The 20,645-nt window shown below is 40.5% G+C and overlaps 1 protein-coding gene across 3 annotated transcripts in view; it reads left to right on the top strand.

Annotated features, from left to right (window-relative positions):
- Positions 1-20,645, top strand: part of ZMPSTE24 (zinc metallopeptidase STE24) — a 52,990-nt gene that overhangs the window by 2,957 nt on the left and 29,388 nt on the right. For 2 of the 3 annotated variants that reach the window (XM_012439103.2, XM_012439102.2), the window contains exons 2-6: positions 31-177; positions 9,666-9,752; positions 10,436-10,552; positions 11,818-11,970; positions 14,228-14,369. In XM_012439103.2, coding sequence (XP_012294526.1) covers positions 31-177; positions 9,666-9,752; positions 10,436-10,552; positions 11,818-11,970; positions 14,228-14,369 — 646 coding nt within the window. The remainder of the gene's footprint in view (positions 1-30; positions 178-9,665; positions 9,753-10,435; positions 10,553-11,817; positions 11,971-14,227; positions 14,370-20,645) is intronic. The other variant, XM_012439104.2, reaches the window with a different exon arrangement.

Consider the following 20,645-nt stretch of genomic DNA (forward strand, 5'->3'; position numbering starts at 1 on the left):
CACTAAAGTGTTTTCTTCAAAATATTTCAGAGAAGGATATATAAAACAACAACTCATGTACCACCAGAGTTAGGACAGATCATGGATTCTGAAACATTTGAGAAATCTCGACTGTATCAACTGGATAAAAGCACTTTCAGCTTCTGGTCAGGACTCTATTCAGAGATTGAAGGCACTGTGAGTAACTTACTTTTTGGAGAGACAGTCTGTCAAATTGTTTAATACTTTGTAATGGTTGCTTTCATTTTCACATTTTTGTAGCACAAAAGAGGGCACCACACTTGCAAGTCCAGAATGCTTTCTTAACCTTTGTTACTGATAGTCATCTCTGTGGAGCAAAAAAGACAGAAACATAACTGCTTAATCAGTTGAAAACTATGGAATATGGGAACCATTACCCTAAGGTCAAGTAGGAAAAAGATCTTCTTCCATTAGAATGCAGCTGAGATGTCATGTCTTCTAAGCAACTATATGAAACTTCCCTGCCTGACATATGTGGGTAGGGTAACATCCTATCATTATTCCTGCCAGAGTACTTATCATATTGTGTTGAATTTGCCTGTGTTTTTTTTTTTTTCCGGCACAATCACCCAGGCTGAAGTACAGTAGTGTGAACTTGGCTCATTGCAACCTCTTCTTCCTGGGCTCAAATGATCCTCCCACCTTAGCCTCCCTAGTAGCTGGGACTACAGTTGCATGCCACCATACCTGGCTAATTTTTGTATTTTTTGTAGAGTCAGGGTCTCCTCATGTTGCTTGGGCTGGTCTCAAACTCCTGAGCTCAAGTGATCTGCTCACCTTGGCCTCTCAAAGTGGTGGGATTACAGGCATGAGCCATTGTGCCTGGCCTAATTTGACTGTTTAATTGGCAAACTGGTAGTTCCTTAAAGAAATAGTACTTTGCCAGGCATGGTGACTCATGTCTGTAATCCTAGCACTTTGGGAGGCTGAGTTGGGTGAATAACGAGCTCGGAAGTTCAAGACCAGCCTGGCCAAGATGGTAAAATCCTGTCTCTACTAAAAATACAAAAATTAGCAGGGCTTGGCGGTGGGTGCCTATAATCCCAGCTACTCAGGAGGCTGACTGAGGCAGAGAATTGCTCGACCCCAAGAAGCAGAGATTGCAGTGAGCCAAAATTGTGCCACTGCATTCCAGCCTGGGCGACAGAGCTAGACTCTGTCTCAGAAACAAAAACAAACAAAAAAGAAATAGTACTTTAAAGTCTTGTTCATCATTTTATGCCTAGTGCCTGGCATGTAATAAGCACATAGTTCCTATTTATTGAATGGAATAATGACAGGACATTTTACTTAGCAAAACAAAGGGCCAGTCTTACCCTCATATTAAAAGAAGAGAGGCTGTATAATATAGAGCAATTTTCTTTTTTTTTTTTTTTTTTTTGGTGGTTTCCTTCCCATCCCCTTGCAGCCATTTTGGACATATTTTTTCCTAATTGCCCCTTCCATGAAATTTTAATACCATAGATATGTTGTATATTTGTTTCAGTACTGTATGTATGTATATCTGTGCTTTATACATAAAAAAAGATTTTTTCCCCACCCCCTAGAAAAATGGAAAGTACATAATATAGAGGTTAAGAGCAGCCTCTGAGCTCCGGCAGCTTGAGTTTAAATCTCAGCTCCACCACACCAGTTGTATGACCTCAAGCAACTCACTCAGCATTTCTGTGCCTGTTTTTTTTTTTTTTCCATCTTTTTTTTTTTTATTGCATTTTAGGTTTTGGGGTACATGTGAAGAACATGCAAGATTGTTGCATAGGTAGCCTGTTTTCTTATCTGTAAAAGTGGTGTGGTAATAATGGTTCCTTATCTGTAGTGGTTTTGAGAGGATTAAATGACAATATATAAAAGATGCTTATAACAGTGCATGGTCCACTGTAAGTATTTCATAAGTGCTGGTCATTATTATTATTATTATTATTATTTTGAGACAGTCTCTTGCTCTTTCACCCAGGCTGGAGTATACTGTGGCCGTCATGCCATCATGACTCACTGCAGCCTGGCCCTCCCAGGCTTGGGTGATCCACCTCAGCTTCCTAAGTAGCTGAGACCACAGGTGCCTGCCATCATGCCTGGCTAATTTTTTTCTTTTTTCTTTTTTTTTGCCTTGAGACAGGATCTCTCTCTATTGCCTAGACTGGAGTGCTGTGGCACAGTCACAGCTCACTGCAGCCTTGATCTCCTGGGCTCAAGCAATCCTCCTAACTCAGCCTCCCAAGTAGCTGGGACCACAGGCATACATCATCACACCCAGCTAATTTTTTTATTTTTTGTAGAGACAAGGTTTGTCTCAGAGTCCTGGGCTCAAGCAGTCCTCTTGCTTCAGCCTCCCAAGGTGCTGGGATTACAGGCATGAGCCACCTCTTCCCCTTTTTGAAAATGTAGAAACAAGGTCTCCCTGTGTTCCCCAGGCTGGTCTCAGACTCCTGGGCTCAAACAATCCTCTTGCCTTGACCTCCCAAAATGCTGGTATTATAGTCATGAGCCATTGTGCCCTGCCACTATTATTATTTTTATCATCCTGATCATCATCATCATCATCATTTCTCTAGAACTTTTAGATCCACTAGTACCACTAAGAGAAAGATTCCTAAATTTAAAATAATTATGATCAGCTACCATTATTGTTTCATGAGTTAAAGAAACTGGCTTTATGTAGCTGTGTTAAATGATGGCAGAATTCTCTAGCTCATCACAAAATTTTTCTTGACAAGTATGGAATAATAAGACTAGTGTGATTAGATTCAAATTATTAGAAACTGCACTTATTTCTTCAAGGTGATGTAAAATGGCAATGCTTCTAGAAGAGTTAAATTTTGGTATTTAGAAAAATTAATAAATGATTTGGAAAACAAAATCTCATTAGCTTTGAGGATACACAGCTATTGCTATTAAGTAATCTTTTCAATATTGACTTGACTTTAGTTAATTTATCTGAGCATTTCTTCTGTTAGGGACAGGTCACAAGTACAAAATCATCCTTCAGAGACAGATGGAAGTAGAGGTGGTTAATTTAGACACTTTTTTTTTTTTAATAGATGCAAGAGAGTTTACTTATCTATTTATATGAGGGCCTTGGTCCAAAAAAGACTAATGGAGGCTCAAAAAAGAATTATAGTAACTTTAAAAAAATACATTAAGCATATCCAAGATCTTAAATATATTATTCTCCCCAAGAGCTAGCTGCGTCCAAACTTGATTTAATATTTTGCATGTTTTCCCTCCATTGCTTGGTTAGTATATTTGGTTCTCCTTTCTGCAATCAATGTCTGATAGCTGAGTTTTGCTGTTTTATCAACTGACATTTCACCTTCTGTTTCACCAGTTCCAGAGGAATTTTTTTTCTTTCTCTTTTTTTTTGAGATGGAATCTCGTTCTGTCACCAGGTTGGAGTGCAGTGGCACCATCTCAGCTCACTGCAACCTCCGCCTTCTAGGTTCAAGTAATTCTTCTGCCTCAGCCTCCCAAGTAGCTGGGATTATAGGCGCCTACCACCACGCCCAGTTAATTTTTGTATTTTTAGTAGAGACGGGGTTTCACCATGTTGGCCAGGATGGTCTTGATCTCTTGACGTCGTGATCCACCCACCTTGGCCTCCAAAGTGTTGGGATTACAGAAGTGAGCCACTGTGCCCGGCCCTGGAGGAATTGTTGAACAGCTTGCAACACTGCCTAAAGAAGTAATACTCAGAGTTCTTGTTCTATACTGATTAATAGCTCCCATATTTTCTTCATCTCTGAAATGTCTGAATTTTGGTTTAATAATGACAAGGCAAATAGATGAGGTAGACTCTATGCTTTTTCTAATGTTTGTTTCTTGGAAGTTCTTTGACTTCCCCCCGCTACAGGGCCATAGTCAAATGATAGGAAAAGCATTTTCAATCTCCTTGCTTGTCCCTGGCAAATAGTGCCAGGAAAGATAGCTGGGTAATGGGTTGGTGACCATAGAAATGGCTGTTTGTTCCAGGAGATGACAGAAATAGGGAGAATACGTATATAAAGTGAGAGCTTTGTAATGTACTGTGACTCAAACTGGAAGCAGTACTGATGGGCTAAGGTTGGGAACGGTAATAGTTAATAGTCATCATGATTTTCACTTCATACATAGTTCTTATATTTATTGTTTGATGTTTACAACAATGAAGTAGAAAGGATAGGCATTATTATTGCCTTTTTATGGATGAGGAAGCAAAGGCTTGGATAAATTAAAGGGCTTCCATGTTTAATGGCCAAGGGACATGCTAATACGTGGGAGAGCTGGGTTTCAGACTCTGCTCTTCTGAGTCTTTAAAATGACATTGTAAAAACCATTCTTGAAACTCTAAAGCCTGCAACATCAACGTGCTAAATTTATCTCTGGGGATTTTGTGGCTGCACTTACCCTTTGCACGAAAAACATTTTGGGTAACTTTGAAACCTTGTTTTGTTTGGAAACAAGTTCATTAATTTCTGTTTCGTGTTGGTTAAAATGAATAGGTTTGTATGTTTTGGTCACAGACATCAAGTTAAAAGATTAGCTTTGACTTTTTGTTGTTGTTGTTGTTGCCGTGGTATTTTCTACCTGAGGGAACCTAAACAGAGTCCTTGTGTGTCCAGATATGGTTGCCACTGTTCACACAAATATCACAGTACACCCGGACAGAAAATGTCCATCCTCTCTGAGACACCTTCTCTAATATCTCACAGATGTTTGTGAAGGGTCCACTGAAGAAATGGAATGGCTGGGGAGCAGAGTAGGGCAGAGTTGAAAAGTTTAAATTGTTGCTTCTCTAATTTTTGCATGTTTCTATGTGAGCATTTTCACCTTCTTGAGCCTAAGTTTTCTCATCTTTAAAATGAGACGTGGGCCAGGTGCAGTGGCTCACGCCTGTATTCCCAGCACTTTGATAGTCCAGGTGGGCAGATCACCTGAGGTCAGGAGTTTGAGACCAGCCTGACCAACATGTTGAAACCCCGTCTCTACTAAAAATACAAAAATTAGCCGGGTGTGTTGGCACAAGCCTGTAATCCCAGCTACTCAGGAGGCTGAGACACGAGAATCACTTGAATCCAGGAGGCGGAAGCTTCAGTGAGCTGACATTGCATCACTGTACTCCAGCCTGGGTGACAGAGTGAGACTCCATCTCAAAAATAAATAAAAATAAAATGAGAAGGGGATGCATATTAAGTCATACCTTGTATGGTTTGTGGCAGGGACTGAGTGAGGTAATGTAAATGAAGCTCAATGCATAGGAAGTACTTAGTCATTGGGTTTCTTTGGCCAAGTTACTTTAACCTCTCAGAGTGACCTCTCAGTTAGAGTTTCAGTTGCCTCGTTTATTAAATAGAGATGATTATACCCTTTTCCCTGCCTGCTTTTCAAGACTGTAGTAGTGAAGCCAGGCACAGTGGCTCAAGCCTGTAATCACAGCACTTTGAGAAGCTCAGGTGGGAGGATCACTTGAGCCCAGATGTTTGAGACCTGCCTGGGAAACACAGTGATACCCCATCTCTGGAAAAAAATTTTTAGAAAATTAGCCAAGTGTGGTGGTGCACACCTGCAGTCCCAGCTACTTGAGACATGAGGTGGGAGGGTTGCTTGAGCCGAGGAGAGCAAGGCTGCAGTGAGCTGTGATCGCACCACTGCACCCCAGCCTGGTGACAGAGTGAGATCTTGTCTCAAAAAAAAAAGAATGTAGTAAAATAATGTATGTCAAAGCACTAGAATTATTTTTTCTGGGATCAATAATTTTGCCATAGAACAACCCTGGGAGCATGCTTGGTGAAATTGTCAACATGGAGAAATTGTACAGTTCACCATGCTTTGTTTTTTGGTCCCCAAAAGAAACTAAACACTGTTTGAAGTATCAATTTTCAAATACATTTATAGATTATTCAAAATTCATATTAAAACTACCCTTGATGCTTATTTAAACATTGGACTTTTAATAATAATTGTTCTAACCTTTCACTAAAAGCATTATAAATCCTTAATTCTACATTAGTTTTTAGTATTAGGAATCGGCTGAAATACCATCCTGGCTGGGCATGGTGGCTTATATGCCTATAATCTCAGCACTTTGGGAGGCCAAGGCGGTTACGAGGTCAGGCATTCAAGACTAGCCTGGCCAACATAGTGAAACCTTATCTCTACTAAAAATACAAAAAATTAGCTGGGAGTGGTGGCGGGCGCCTGTAATCCCAGCTACTTGGGAGGCCGAGGCAGGAGAATCACTTAAACCTGGGAGGTGGAGGTTGCAGTGAGCCGAGATCACTGCACTCCAGCCCAGGCGACAGTGCGAGACTGTCTCAAAAAACGAAAATAAATACCATCCCAGGTCAATTAGATCAACAACTAGAGCATATGTCAGAGTGGTACCAAAGCATGTCTTTTAGGAAAACAAGGTTTATGTCTGAGTTAGTTGTAGAAAAGTGGAAACACCTAGAGTAATGTTAGGGGAGCCTTTTGAAAAGCAATTTACTGGGACTGAGTGCAGCCCTTTGGGAGGCCACAGTGAGAGAATTGTTTGAGACCAGAGACCCCATCTGTACAAAAAATTTAAATTAGCCAAGTATGGTGATGCACACCTGCTGTAGTCCTAGCTCCTTGGGAGGCTGATGTGTGAAGATCCTTTGAACCCAGGAGTTCAAAAATACAGTGAGCTGTGGTCATTCCACTGCTCTCCATCCCTGGTGATAGAGTGAGACTCCTTCTCTTAAAAAAAAAAAAAAAAAAAAAAATTTATTAAAGCAATGATTTTCAAACTTTAGCATACATCAGATTTACCTAGAAACTTCTGGGCCCCACTTCCAGCTTCTGATTGGTACATCTGGGATAGGGCCTAAGACTTTGCATTTTTAAGAAATTCCCAGATGCTGTTGCTGCTGACCAGAGACCATATTTGACACTCTTGATATTAAACCAATCCAGTGTACTGGTAACAGTCTAAAAGTTGGATAGTATAAAGTGTGGGTGAGATTGTGGGAAATCAGAAACACTAGAGTACTGCTGATGGGGGTATAGTTTGTTAAAAACACCTTAGGAAATATGCTGATAATACCAAATGAAGTCTACCATAGATGGATCTAAGAAAATGTAGAGTATAAAAAACAGGCTGGGCGTGGTGGCTCATGCTATTATCCCAGCAATTTGGGAGGCCAAGGCAGGTGGATCACCTGAGGTCAGGAGTTCGAGACCAGCCTGGCCAACATGACGAAACCCCATCTCTACTAAAAATATAACAACAACAAAAAAATTAGCTGGGCATGGTGGCACGCACCTGTATTCCCAGTTACCTAGGAGGCTGAGTGAGGAGAATCGCTTGAATCTGGGAGGTGGAGGTTGCAGTGAGCTGAGATCGCGTCACTGCAGTTCAGCCTGGGCAACAGAGTGAGACTGTATCAAAAAAAAAAAAAAAAAAATGGTGGCTCACGCCTGTAATCCCAGCACTTTGGGAGGCCAAGGCGGCTGGATCACGAGGTCAGGAGATCGAGACCATCCTAGCCAACATGGTGAAGCACTGTTTCTACTAGAAATACAAAAATTGGCCAGGTGTGGTGGCAGGTGCCTATGGTCCCAGCTACTCAGGAGGCTGAGGCAGGAGAATCTCTTGAACCTGGGAGGCAGAGGTTGCAGTGAGCTGAGATTGCATCACTTTGCTCCAGCCTGGGTGACAGAGCAAGACTGTCTCAACAACAACAAAAAAAGCAAATCGCAGACTGATACAATATGAAGTCATTTATATACAGTCTTTAAAAGCATACATACATAAATCCCTATATTATTTGTAGATACATATATGAAAATGGGAATTAGATTGGGAAGATACACATGAAATATTATAGTATCTAACCCTTCAAACCCTAAGGGATTTGAACCAATGGGAATATTGTGCTTCAAGTCTATGTGTTCAAGTCTATGTGTTCAAGTCTATTGTGCTTCAAGAATATTGTGCTTCAAACTGTGTCTGAACCAATGGGAATATTGTGCTTCAAGTCAAGGAATGTGATCATTGTGTTCCTAAGCTCATATCCTATAGAGAAAAAAAATAAATTGATTCCTCCTGACAAAATGAGTTCCACAAACTTGTATCTGTTTTGGGCAGTAGAATTTCATAAGCATGCATTCTTTTCAAATTTTGAGCTGCTTCCTAGTTCCTCATGTCCTGGTTATTTGGTGAATGTCTGTGTTCACTTTATCTGCCCAAGACCAAGACAAAGGGTGGTGCTGAGTAAGAGCCCACTCCTGTGAAACCCTGGTCCCCTACCTCACCTTTTCCTGACCCAGCAAAGACACAGATAATCCCATTCTGTTCCCTAATTTAGTAAATGGACATGACTCTCTACTTCTATGATTTGTCCTGATGGAAGAAGACTGTTTTCTTTCACAGAAAAGACAATTATGGAGCCATATTAATGTGGTTCAAATTCCTTTTCTATCACTCATTAGCTGTTGGATTTTGAACAAGTTGGTTTTTTTTTTTTTTTGGAGACAGGGTCTCATTCTGTCACCCAGGCTGGAGTGCAGGCATGATCATGGCTCACTGCAGCCTCAACTTCCCAGGCTCAAGTGATCCTCCTGCCTCAGCTCCTCAGAGTTGCTGGGACCACAGGATCGTGCCACCATAACCAGCTAATTTTTGTATTTCTTATAGAGACAGGGTTTCACCTTGTGTCCAGGCTGGTCTCAAATTCCTGAGCACAGGCAATCTGCCTGCCTTGGCCTCCCTAAGTGCTGAGATTACAGGCATATGCTACCACTCTGGCTCTTTCACTTTTCTTTTTTTTTAGATGGAGTCTCACTCTGTCACCCAGGCTGGAGTGCAGTGGCATGATCTCGGCTCACTGCAACCTCCGCCTTCCAGTTTCAAGTGATTCTCCTGCTTCAGCCTCCTGAGTAGCTGGTACTACAGGCACATGCCACCTCACCTGGCTAATTTTTGTGTTTTTAGTAGAGACAGGGTTTCATCATATTGGCCAGGCTGGTCTCGAACTCCTGACCTTGTGATTCGCCCACCTTGGCCTCCTAAAGTGCTGGGATTACAGGTGTGAACCACCACGCCCGGCCCTGTTTAACCTTTCTAAGTTTAGTTTCTGATTTTGTTGTGGTCTCTTGACAAAAGTGTTTGTTTTTTTGTTTTAGAACAGCTTTATTGAGATAATTCATCTACCATATGATTCACATACCATACAATTCATCCATATATAGTGTTATTTTAACTGCCTAAATTTAGTATCTCAATGGTTTGTACTCATCTAAATGCATAATTTATGCTAAATGTGAAATAGGTATGTTTTTCAAAAAATTATTTTATTTTGTTATCTTATCTTATTTTATTTGAGACAGGGTCTCGCTTCATTCCCTTGCTGGAGTGCAGTGGCGTGATCATGGCCCACTGCAGCTTGACCTCCTGGGCTCAGGTGATCCTCTCACCTCAGCCCCTTAAGTAGCTGGGCTGGTCTTGAATTCCTGGCCTGAGATGATCCTCCTGCCTCAGTCTCCCAAAATGCTGGGATTATAGGCATGAGCCACCATACTGGCCTCTTTTTTTTGTTGTTTTAATAGAAAGATGATTATTTTGTCCTTTCTTTTTTTAATACCTTGCTCTCTCATATGATAGTTTCTAGTACTGTTCAAATGTGATCAAAGTATGCTTTGTTTTATAGCTTATTCTTCTCTTTGGAGGAATACCTTATCTCTGGAGACTTTCTGGACGGTTCTGTGGTTATGCTGGCTTTGGACCAGAATATGAGGTATATGATTTATTAGCAAATATTTGTCATGGTATTTCTTTTGGCTTGGCAGGCTTTATACTAAAGTTAATTTTTTGGCTTCTGCCATTGTTAGATTTGCTTCTCTGTCTGCATAGTCCTTGGTTGCCCATGCTGTATTGGCATAACACTAGTTACTATAACAAATCCCGGAATTTCAGGAGCTTATTTGCAGTGGTTTATTTCTCAATCACTTATGGTCCAGTGTGAATATTTTTAGTTATCACGTGACTTTTTTCCATGTGGTAAGCCAAGAATCCAGGCTCTTTCTATCTTAGGGATTTGTCTATATGATTTAAGGTACCTTTCATATAATGCCTGTGTAATAAAAAAGGAATTGTTTTGTTTCTCTTTTACTTCTCTCAAAAGTAAACTCTTTTGAAGGCAGCGATGATGTTTCAGACCTTGTTTTATGCATAGACTCAAGCATAGTGAGTAATATAGTAACTGTGGGATATAGTAAGTTTACTATATATATCCCACATAGTAACTTACTATATCCCATAATTACTATATTAATATAACTTGGTATAGTTACAACTTAGTATAGTTACTATAATAGTATAACTTGGGATATAGTAAGTAAGTGCTCAGCAAATACTTGTTGATTTGTTTGCTAGTAGTTCATAAAAACTGGATTTTTTTTTGTTTGTTTGTTTGCTTAGATCACTCAGTCCCTCGTGTTTCTGCTGTTGGCTACACTTTTCAGTGCATTGACTGGTTTGCCATGGAGTCTTTATAATACTTTTGTGATAGAAGAAAAACATGGTTTCAATCAACAGGTATAATAAAGGATACAAATGTTCCCTTTTAAATGTGAAAAACTTCTGTGCTTTTATCCTGTATTGTTAATAATTTAAACATAATTTACTATTTCAGAGTATGAATTGACAAAAAAGGGAACTACAGATATGGTAAAGATCATAGTTGAAAGTCTTGACTGGGTACAGTGGCTCACACCTGTAATCCCAACACTTTGGGAGGCTTAGGCAGGATCACTTGAGCTCAGAAGTTCAAGACCAGCTTGGGCAATATAGTGAGACTTCATCTCTATGAAACAGTTCTCAAAGTTAGCCAGTTGTGGTGGTGTGCACCTGTAGTCCCAGCTACTCGGAATGATGAAGCAGGAGGATTGCTTGAGCCCAGGAGGTTGAGGCTACAGTGAGCCATCATTGTGCCACTGTACTCCAACCTGGGCAACAGAACTAGACCCTGCCTCTAAAAAAAAAAAAAAAAAAAAAAAAGAGAAATTTATGTTATAAACTCTTTTAGCACTAATATCTATTGTTTTTCAGCCACTAATCATCATTTGTTTGTTTGCGATAGGGTCTCGTTCTTTCACCGAGTCTGGAGTGCAATGGCAGGATCATGGCTCACTGTAGCCACAACCTTCCAGACTCAAGCGATCCTCCTGCCTCAGCCTCCCTAGTATTTGGGACTATAGATGCATTATCCTACACTGGGTTAATTTTTTTTTTTTTTTCAGTAGTGCCAGGGTCTCACTATGTTGCCCAGGCTGGTCTGGAACTACTGGCCTCAAGCAATCCTCCCATCTAGGCCTCCCAAAGTGCTGGGATTACAGTTGTGAGCCACTGCACTCATCCTCAGCTAATAATGTTTAAATGAATTTTATACTGTAAAATGCAATACATTTATCATTGCCTATTTTTTTTTTTTTTTGAGACACCTGTAATCCCAGCACTTTGGTAGGCTGAGGTGGGCAGATCACTTGAGGTCAGGAGATCAAGACCATCCCAGCAAAACCCCGTCTTTACTAATAAAACAAAAATTAGCTGGGTGTGGTAGTGTGTGCCTGTAGTCCCAGCTACTCAGGAGGCTGAGGTGGGAGAATCACTTGAACTCGGGAGGTGGAGATTGCAGTGAGCAGAGATGGTACCACTGCACTCCAGCCTGGCCACAGAGCAAGACTCTGTCTAAAAATAAAAAACAAAAAATAAAAAATGATGTATGCTTTGTATTTACTTATCAGTTATTTTAAAAGCAAAACCAGTTTCTCAGTTTCTGTGGTAATGTTTTCTTTTTGCAGACTTTGGGGTTCTTCATGAAAGATGCAATCAAGAAATTTGTTGTGACTCAGTGTATTTTGTTGCCTGTGTCTTCACTTCTACTTTACATTATTAAAATTGGGGGTGACTATTTTTTTATTTATGCCTGGCTGTTCACATTAGTTGTGTCTTTGGTGAGTAAAATCTTTATTTCATTTTCTTTTAAAAAAAAGTTCCTTGGTGAGATTACTATAATTTAATCTTCATTGGCATGTAAACAGTTCTTAAGAAGCAGCTGAAATATAAATAGGTGCTCATATACATTTCCCCCATAGTTTCTGCTTTTGATTATAGAAACAGGAGTGGTGACTGACCATAAATTTTCTTCCCTTATGCTAACTCTTACAGATCATAGAAACTAGTTGTTAGTCACTTTTAATGATTCAGCTGTCAGGCAATTTTGGGTTGTGCATTTGTGAGCTGACACCAAAATAACTAAGTGTGATAATTTAACAACTATTGACTGACCTCCACTGACTAAAATCATGGCTATTTTGAAGAGAAATGAGATTTAAGAGGGACCAGAGAAAGAAAGCATACACTTAACTGGCTTTCTTCTGCTTCCCTTCTCCTGCCTTTCCCTTCCCCCTTAACTATCTCCCTTCTTTGCCCCTTCCTTGTCCATCTTTACCCATTCTTCTTCCTTTTCTTCTCCCTTGTCTCCGTCTCCCCAGCTGCCACCTATGCCTCCGTCTCTTCCTTCTCCTTTCCTTTTCCCCCTTACTCTTTCCCCCTCATTTTCCCTTCCTCACATCTTCTATTCCTCTTCTCTTTCCCGTATACTAAAGTGCTTCACAACACAAACGCTACAATACAGTCAGAATGGTCTGTTCAGGGCCAGGCACAGTGATTAAGATCTCTAGGTGGTAGTACATAGTCCTTTTAGAACTGTCTTGGGGATTTCTGATGCTTCATGAGCCAATCATAACATGCAGTTCTGCCTTTTAGTGTAATCACAATAGACCTGAAGTCTTTCCTAAAAAAGAATTAGTAGAACTTGACTGTGTGCTGTTTCTTAGTTGGCTTGTCAGCTAAAATTAAATTATGTCAAGAATCCCAGTACTTTGGGAAGCTGAGGTGGGAAGATTGCTTAAGCCCAAGAGTTTAAGACCAGCCTGGGTAACATAGTGAGAGTCTCTCACTACAAATAATAATAATTTTTTTGTGTGTGACAGAGTCTCACTCTGTCTCCAGGCTGGAGTGCAGTGGCTCGATCTTGGCTCATTGCAACCTCCCTCTCCTGGGTTCAAGTGATTATCCTGCCTCAGCCTCCTGAGTAGCTGGGACTACAGGCGCGTGCCACCATGCCCTGCTAATTTTTTTTATTTTTAGTGGAGACGAAGTTTCACCATGTTAGCCAGGATGGTCTCAATCTTCTGACTTCGTGATCTGCCTGCCTCAGCCTCCCAAAGTGCTGGGATTACAGGCATAAGCCACTGTGCCTGGCCCATTAAATAATAATTTTTAAAAATCCCAAATGAAAAAAACCCAAAATGGTCTGTTCAGTGCCCCCAGAAATTATCTATCGGCTCTTCAACTCCACTGATGATGTTTATTTTATTTTTTTAGAGATAGAGCCTCCCTATGTTTCCCAGGCTGGTGTACAGTAGCTATTTCATAGGCATAATCATAGTACATGGCAGCCTCAAACTCCTGGGCTCAAGCAATCTTCCTGCCTCAGCTTCCTGAGTAGCTGGGACTACAGGTGTGTGACACCACGCCCAACCTGAGGTTTATTTTAATCTGAATTACATAATGCTCATTGTTTCATTTTCCACTGATGGGATCAAGATCAGAAAATGGGTGCTAGTTGGATTTACAGGTATCTACTATATGGCAAATTAAAGGAAAAGGAAAAAGAGCAGAGAAAATGCTCTAAAAATGCTTAAAGAAGTGCTTTTTCAACGACAGTGTACAATTATGAACTACAGGTAATTAAGCTGACAAGCCAACCAAGTAACAGCACACAGTCAAGTTCTACTAAATCTTTTTTAGGAAAGACTTCAGGTCTAATGTGATTATGTGATTATGCTAAAAGGCAGAACTTCGTGTTATGATTGGCTCATGAAGCATCAGAAATACCCAAGATAGTTCTAAAAGGACTATGTATTACCACCTAAAGATCTTAATCACTGTTAGTAGCATTATCCTCTAAAATAAAATTCATAGGGTTTACTCTTTTATCAGACTACTCATTTCAATTTAATTCATCAGACAGATATTGTGCTCTTACTATCTGGTACTGTTTGGGCCTGGGAATACCAGAGCAAGTGAGTTCCTTGTTCTCAAGTTTGAGGTTAACATAATTGTTTTAATATAATTTAATCTGTATAATAAAAAATAGTTTTTCTTTAAGAAAGTTCATATGTTGTTCTGACATTTACTTTTCAGGTTCTTGTCACAATCTATGCTGATTATATTGCTCCTTTATTTGACAAATTCACACCTCTGCCTGAGGGAAAGCTTAAAGAAGAAATTGAAGTAATGGCAAAGAGTATTGACTTTCCTTTGACTAAGGTGTATGTTGTGGAAGGTAAGGCTACCTGGGGATAAGGTTTTATTCAAGTGGTTTGTTTTATTTGATACTTTATTCTTAAAACTTTAATCAGGCCGGGCGCGGTGGCTCAAGCCTGTAATCCCAGCACTTTGGGAGGCCGAGGCGGGTGGATCACGAGGTCAAGAGATCGAGACCATCATGGTCAACATGGTGAAACCCCGTCTCTACTAATACAAAAAATTAGCTGGGCACGGTGGCGCGTGCCTGTAATCCCAGCTACTCAGGAGGCTGAGGCAGGAGAATTGCCTGAACCCAGGAGGCGGAGGTTGCGGTGAGCCGAGATCGCGCCATTGCACTCCAGCCTGGGTATCAAGAGCGAAACTCCGTCTCAAAAAAAAAAAAAAAAAAAAAAAAAAAAACTTTAATCAAAGAACAAATCAGTTTTTGTTTTTGTTTTTCTTTTTAAAATTTGTTATTTGAAGGCTAGGAATTTACCTTTTGGTTTGTTTTTTGAGACAAAGTCTCGTTCTTGTCCCCCAGGCTGGAGTGCAATGGCATAATCTCAGCCCACTGCAACCTCTGCCTCTTGGGTTCAAGCTATTCTCCTGCCTCAGCCTCCCTAGTAGCTGGGATTACAGGCATCTGCCAACCATACCTGGCTAATTTTTGTATTTTTAGTAGAGACAGTGTGTCACCATGTTGGCCAGGCTGGTCTTGAACTCCTGACTTCAGGTGATGTGCCCGCCTTGGCCTCCCAAAGTGCTGGGATTACAGGCATGAGCCACTGTGCCCAGCCTACCTTTTGGCTTTTTAAGATTTACAGAAATTGGTAACATAGGCCAGGGATAGAAATTGGTTGCTTGATGCCAAATCCTATTCTTGTCTGCAGCTATGTTTGTTTGGTTTTACAGTATTGAGTTTTTGGCCAAGGCTTTTTCACTCTCTGTTATATTATGTTATATTTTAGACTGATTTATTCACTTCTGTTATCTGTCTGGTTCTTTTAGGTAATTAAGTTGGATTCTTGCATAGTCAGATTCTGTATAGTATTAGTTGGGAGGCTCCTAAAGCCAATGTTCTTGTTCTTGTCTCCTCCAACAAAATATCCAATGTTCTTGAGGACTCACCTGCAGATTACCAAAGACTACAGTACCATCGAGTACTGCAGACTACTAAAGTCTCAGAGAAGCCTACGGAGATGTAGAGAGAAACTGCTGTAAGGTTCCATGACTTTCAGAATTTATAAAGTCCATATAAATGAATGTAATAGTTCTCCCCCTGCCACTTACCAGTTATGGGATCTTGGACAAGTCACTTCACCCTTCTGGGTTTCAGTTGTGTTTCCTCTAAACTATGGTTTCACAAATGTAAAGGGCTAGATGGTAAATATTTGAGGCTTTGTGGGCCACATGTTCTCTGTTGCAACTATTCAATGCTACTGTTATAGTGCAAAAGCAGCCATAGATAATACTAAACAAATGAGTGTGGCTGCATTCCAATAAAACTTTATAAAAATAAATGGCGGGTTGGATTTGGCCTGTGAGCTACAGTTTGCTGATTCCTGCCCTAAACTGAAATATCACCAGTGAGAAGCAGCTGCATTAGATGAAGGAATAGAAACTGAGAAGCAGTCACAGGGTTAGGGGAAAATAGAGATGATCACAACTGAAAAGAATGAATTAACAGCAACTGGAAGAACATAAAAATTTCAGACATTTAGTGACTTCTGAGGATATATAGCCCAATTAAAGGCGCCATTGGAGTAGCTTAAAAGTCTGTGGGGAAATGGTAGAATAATAAGCCAGTTCATACTTCTTTAGCCTCTGAAATAACTACTTTTTTTTTTTAAGGTAATATTAAACTAAAAATTTAATCACTAATCTGTACAATAGAACAGTCTCTAAGTGGCTTTTACTTAAGGGGCAACCTGAGTTGCTGATCACTTAAGTTATAATCAGATAATGTGAAATAATAACTAATGCTATGACAGCAGAGGTAATCAATAGAATATGTGAAAACATATCATTGGTGCTATTTTCTTTCTTTTTTTTTTTTTTCCCTACAACATCCAGAGTGTGAGAGCTATTTCATTTTAGATGAAATAGTTAGGGAAGGCTTTATGGAGGGTTATGACCTGAGCTGGGTGTTAACGGGAAGTCAAGATTTGAGTAGATTGGGGGCAGCATTTCAGAGGTCAGGCTTCAGGGTCAAAAGGCTTGGGTTTGAATCATAGCTCTATCACAGATTACCAGTGCTGGGCTTGGTGGCTCCAGCCTGTAATCCCACATGTGGGGAGGCTGAGGTGGGAGATCAGGAGTTTAAGACAACCTACTTGTGTGACTTTGGGCAACTTAGCTTTGCTAAACGGCAGTTTACTCATCTATAATGTATGTTTTTATTGTTGTTAACAATAGTAACAATCCTCAAAAATATTTTGAATGAATGTTGTTGCTGACAATAACAACACACATTACAGATTTGTAAATTGGTAGGGAGATTGTAGTGAAAAGCCAAGAATTGTGCTCTTAAAATATTATTAGATAGCAAGTGCTGTGCAGAGAATTAAACTAGTTTGGTCTGATGAGTTGATACTGTAGATTGGGTCATCAGAGAAGACCTCTCTGAACAAATGAATATTAAGCTGAGACCTAAAGGGAGGAGCTACCCATGTTGAGGTCATTGGGAAAATGTTCAAGGCCCGTGAAGAAGTCCAGTGTGGCTGTACCATAGCAGGAGACTATCAGGAGAGGAAATCTGAGACATAGGCAAGAAGCAGACCACATAGGCCTTTGTTAAGTCAGGGAAAGGAGTTTGGATTTTAAGTTCAGTGGGAAGAGCCATTGAAGGCTTAGGCAGGAAGGTGACATAGTCTCCTTTGTATTTTTTAAATATCCTGGGCTGCTGTATGGAGAATATGTTGTAGGGAGAGGCAAGAGTCTAGGTAGGACACAATAGCTTAGACTAGGATAATAGTAATTAATGGAGAGAAGTGGATGCATTTGGGACAGGTTTTAGAGGTAGAGTTTATTGAATTTTCTAACTGATTGCATTGGGGGAATAAGGGAAAGAGTGACATCAAAGATAATTGCCTAGGACTTTTGACCTGAGCAGTTGGATAAATGGTAGTTTACTGAGAAGGGAAAAACTGGGAGAAGAGTAGATTTGTCAGTAATTAAGATTTCTAATGGCTGTATTACATACTGAGGAACCTATTAAACATTGTTGTTATTAGTCAGAGTTCTGCAAGCAATAGAAACCAACTGTGGCTGATTTAAGCAGAAAAGCTGCTTATTGAAACAATATTTGGCTGGGAGCAGTGGCTCATGCCTGTAATCCTAGCAATTTGGGAGGCTAAGGCAGGTGGATTACCTAAGCTCAAGAGTTTACAACCTGGCCAACATGGTGAAACCCTGTCTCTATTAAAAATACAAAAATTAGCTGAGCATGGAGGCATGTGCCTTGGTCTCAGCTACTAGGGAGGCTAAGGCAGGAGGATCGCTTGAACCCAAGAGGTGGAGGTTCCAGTAAGCCGAGATCGTGCCACTGCACTCCAGCCTGGGCAAGAGAGTGAGACCCTGTCTCAAAAAAAAAGAATATTTGCTATCTTACATAATATGCAGGAAAGTTAAGTTTACCAAGCTCAGAAAATGGGCCGTTACATAGGAAGGCTAGGAACTTATAATCTTACTGCAGAATCTGTCTGGTGAGGACACTGCTGTGGCTACCTCAGAATACTGGATTCAGCCACTAGCACCTGCAGAATTAATTCCTCACTGCTTTGTTTTTGTGTGTGTGTGTATAATTAGCTAACTATTCAGAGTCCCCCATGGGTGCATCTGATTGACTAAGCCAAGGCATGGGGCTAGCTCTTCAGAGTGTTGGGAAAACAAATACCTGGCATTTTAGATTTCTCAAATGAGAAGCAGCCTCTCATGTGGTGTGATACTCCCTAAACTCTGAAAGGAAATTCTAATATTAGACAGGAAAAAAGACCACACACAAGAATGCAAACAACAAATATGTCTCTAGACATCTCTGTGGAGGTGTCAAATAGGTAGCTGTATGTATAAGTCTGGAGTTTTAGGGAGAGGTCAGCTCTAAAAATACAGATTTGGAAGTATCTGGCACATAGATGGTGTTTAATGCCATCGATGAGGACTCTTAGAGAAGAGAAGGAGGCCAGGGTCAGAGTCAGCAGAGAAACAGCCAGGAAGGAGGCTAAGGAGGAGAGGCCCTTGAGGTAGAAGAAAACCAGGAGAAACTGGTGTCTCAAAAGCCAGGAGAATATTGTGTTTTAAGGAGAAAGTGGTCAACAACGTTAAATGGTGCTAAGAGGTTGATTACGAGGAGGCATTCTAAACAAAAAATGGCAATGCCTTACATTTTTGTAGAATATTTTGATTTTCGGAGTTCTCAAATAACGTTTCTTCATACCTCAAGTGATACCATTAATCCATTCAGTAAATAAGCATAATTGAATATACAGTCATGCATCACTTAACGATGCGAATATGTTCTGAGAAATGCATCATTAGGCTTTTCGTTGTCATGCGAACACTGTAGAATATACTCATACAAACCTAGATGGTATTACCTACTGCACACCTAGGTTGTATGGTATAGCCTCTTGCTTCTAGACTACAAACCATGTTACTGTACTGAAGAGGCAATTGTAACATGATGATAAGCATTCATGTATCTAAACATAGAAAAGATAATGTGCTGTGCTACAACGTTACAGTGGCTATGATGTCAGGAATTTTTTAGCTTCATTATAATTTTGTGGGACCACTGTCCTATATGTAGTTTGTTGACCGAAATGTTGTTATGCGGTACATGACTATATCCTGCATGCCAGGCACAGCGATATAAAAAGCTTATGGTACAGTATGGGGATTCTTTTTTCTTTTCTTTTTCTTTTTTTTTTTTGAGATGGAGTCTTGCTCTGTCGCCAGGCTGGAGTGCAGTGGTGCAATCTCAAATCACTGCAACCTCCACCTTCCAGGTTCAAGCGATTTTCCTGCCTCAGCCTCCCAAGTAGCTGGGACTACAGGCGTGCACCACCATGCCCAGCTAATTTTTGTATTTTTAGTAAAGATGGGCTTTCACCATGGTGGCCAGGATGGTCTCGGTCTCTTGCCCTTGTGATCCGCCCACCTCGGCCTCCCAGAGTGCTGGGATTACAGGTGTGAGCCACCGTGCCCAGCCAAGGGATTCTTAAAGTTTAGTAAGTATAAAAGTCCCTCGAGAGTTTGTTAAAAGACAGATTCCTGGGCTTCATTCCCAGAGATTCTGACTTAGTAGGTGTTTCCAGTATCTACTTCTAAAAACACTCCTAGGTGATTTTGGTATAGGTATTCCTTGGACCACACTTTGAGATACCTGGACCAATGGGAGATAGTAAGACATTAATTTACTTTTGTTTGTGTGCATACAATCTGCCTATTTTCGTAAATAACTTCAGATAGAGTCTAAGAAATATTTTTAAATTAATTAAAAAATTTAGGATCAGCGCCAGGCATGGTAGCTCATGCCTGTAATCCTAGCACTTTGGAAGGCTGAGGTGGGTGGATCACCTGAGGTTAGGAGTTCGAGACCAGCCTGGCCAACCTGGTGACCGTGAGCCCCATCTCTACTAAAATACAAAAATTAGCCTGGTATGGTGGCATGTGCATGTAAACCCAGCTACCCAGGAGGCTAAGGCAGGAGAATTGCTGGAACCCAGGTGGCAGAGGCTGCAGTGAGCTGAGATCGTGCCACTGCACTCCAGCGTGGGCAACAGAGCAAGACTCCATCCCAAAAAAAAAAAAAAAAAAAAAAAATTTAAGCTTGGAAAAGATAGAGATGAGATAGAAGGATGGATTTCAAAGGGTAACACAGCTTTCCAGGTCCTAAAGTCCTATATTATTGACAAAACTGGACCACTTGTTTGGCTCTTCCTGGCAATCAAACCAAAAAGAAATGTAATAATGCAATAAATAATAGTTTCTATTTGTCAAAGTTTTACTACTAAACGTACTGCCAGTTACTTTTCATTAAAAATAGGAGTTGAGGCCGGGCGCGGTGACTCACACTTGTCAAGCACTTTGGAGGCCAAGGTGGGCGGATCACCTGAGGTCGGGAGTTCAAGACCAGCCTCACCAACATGGTCAAACCCCATCTTTATTTAAAAAAAAAAAAAAGAAAAGGAGTTGATAGAAAATTCATGTTTTCTGTGAGATACTTCAGATTCTCAAGAGAAATAAATGTTTATCATTCCTTTTTTGAAAAAAGTATATAAATTATAGTGGCAGTATACAGATCAGACAGCAT

The sequence above is a fragment of the Aotus nancymaae genome, unplaced genomic scaffold (genome assembly GCF_030222135.1).
Source record: "Aotus nancymaae isolate 86718 unplaced genomic scaffold, 86718_ANA_hifiasm-v0.15.2.pri h1tg000007l, whole genome shotgun sequence".
Taxonomy (NCBI): Eukaryota; Metazoa; Chordata; class Mammalia; order Primates; family Aotidae; genus Aotus; species Aotus nancymaae.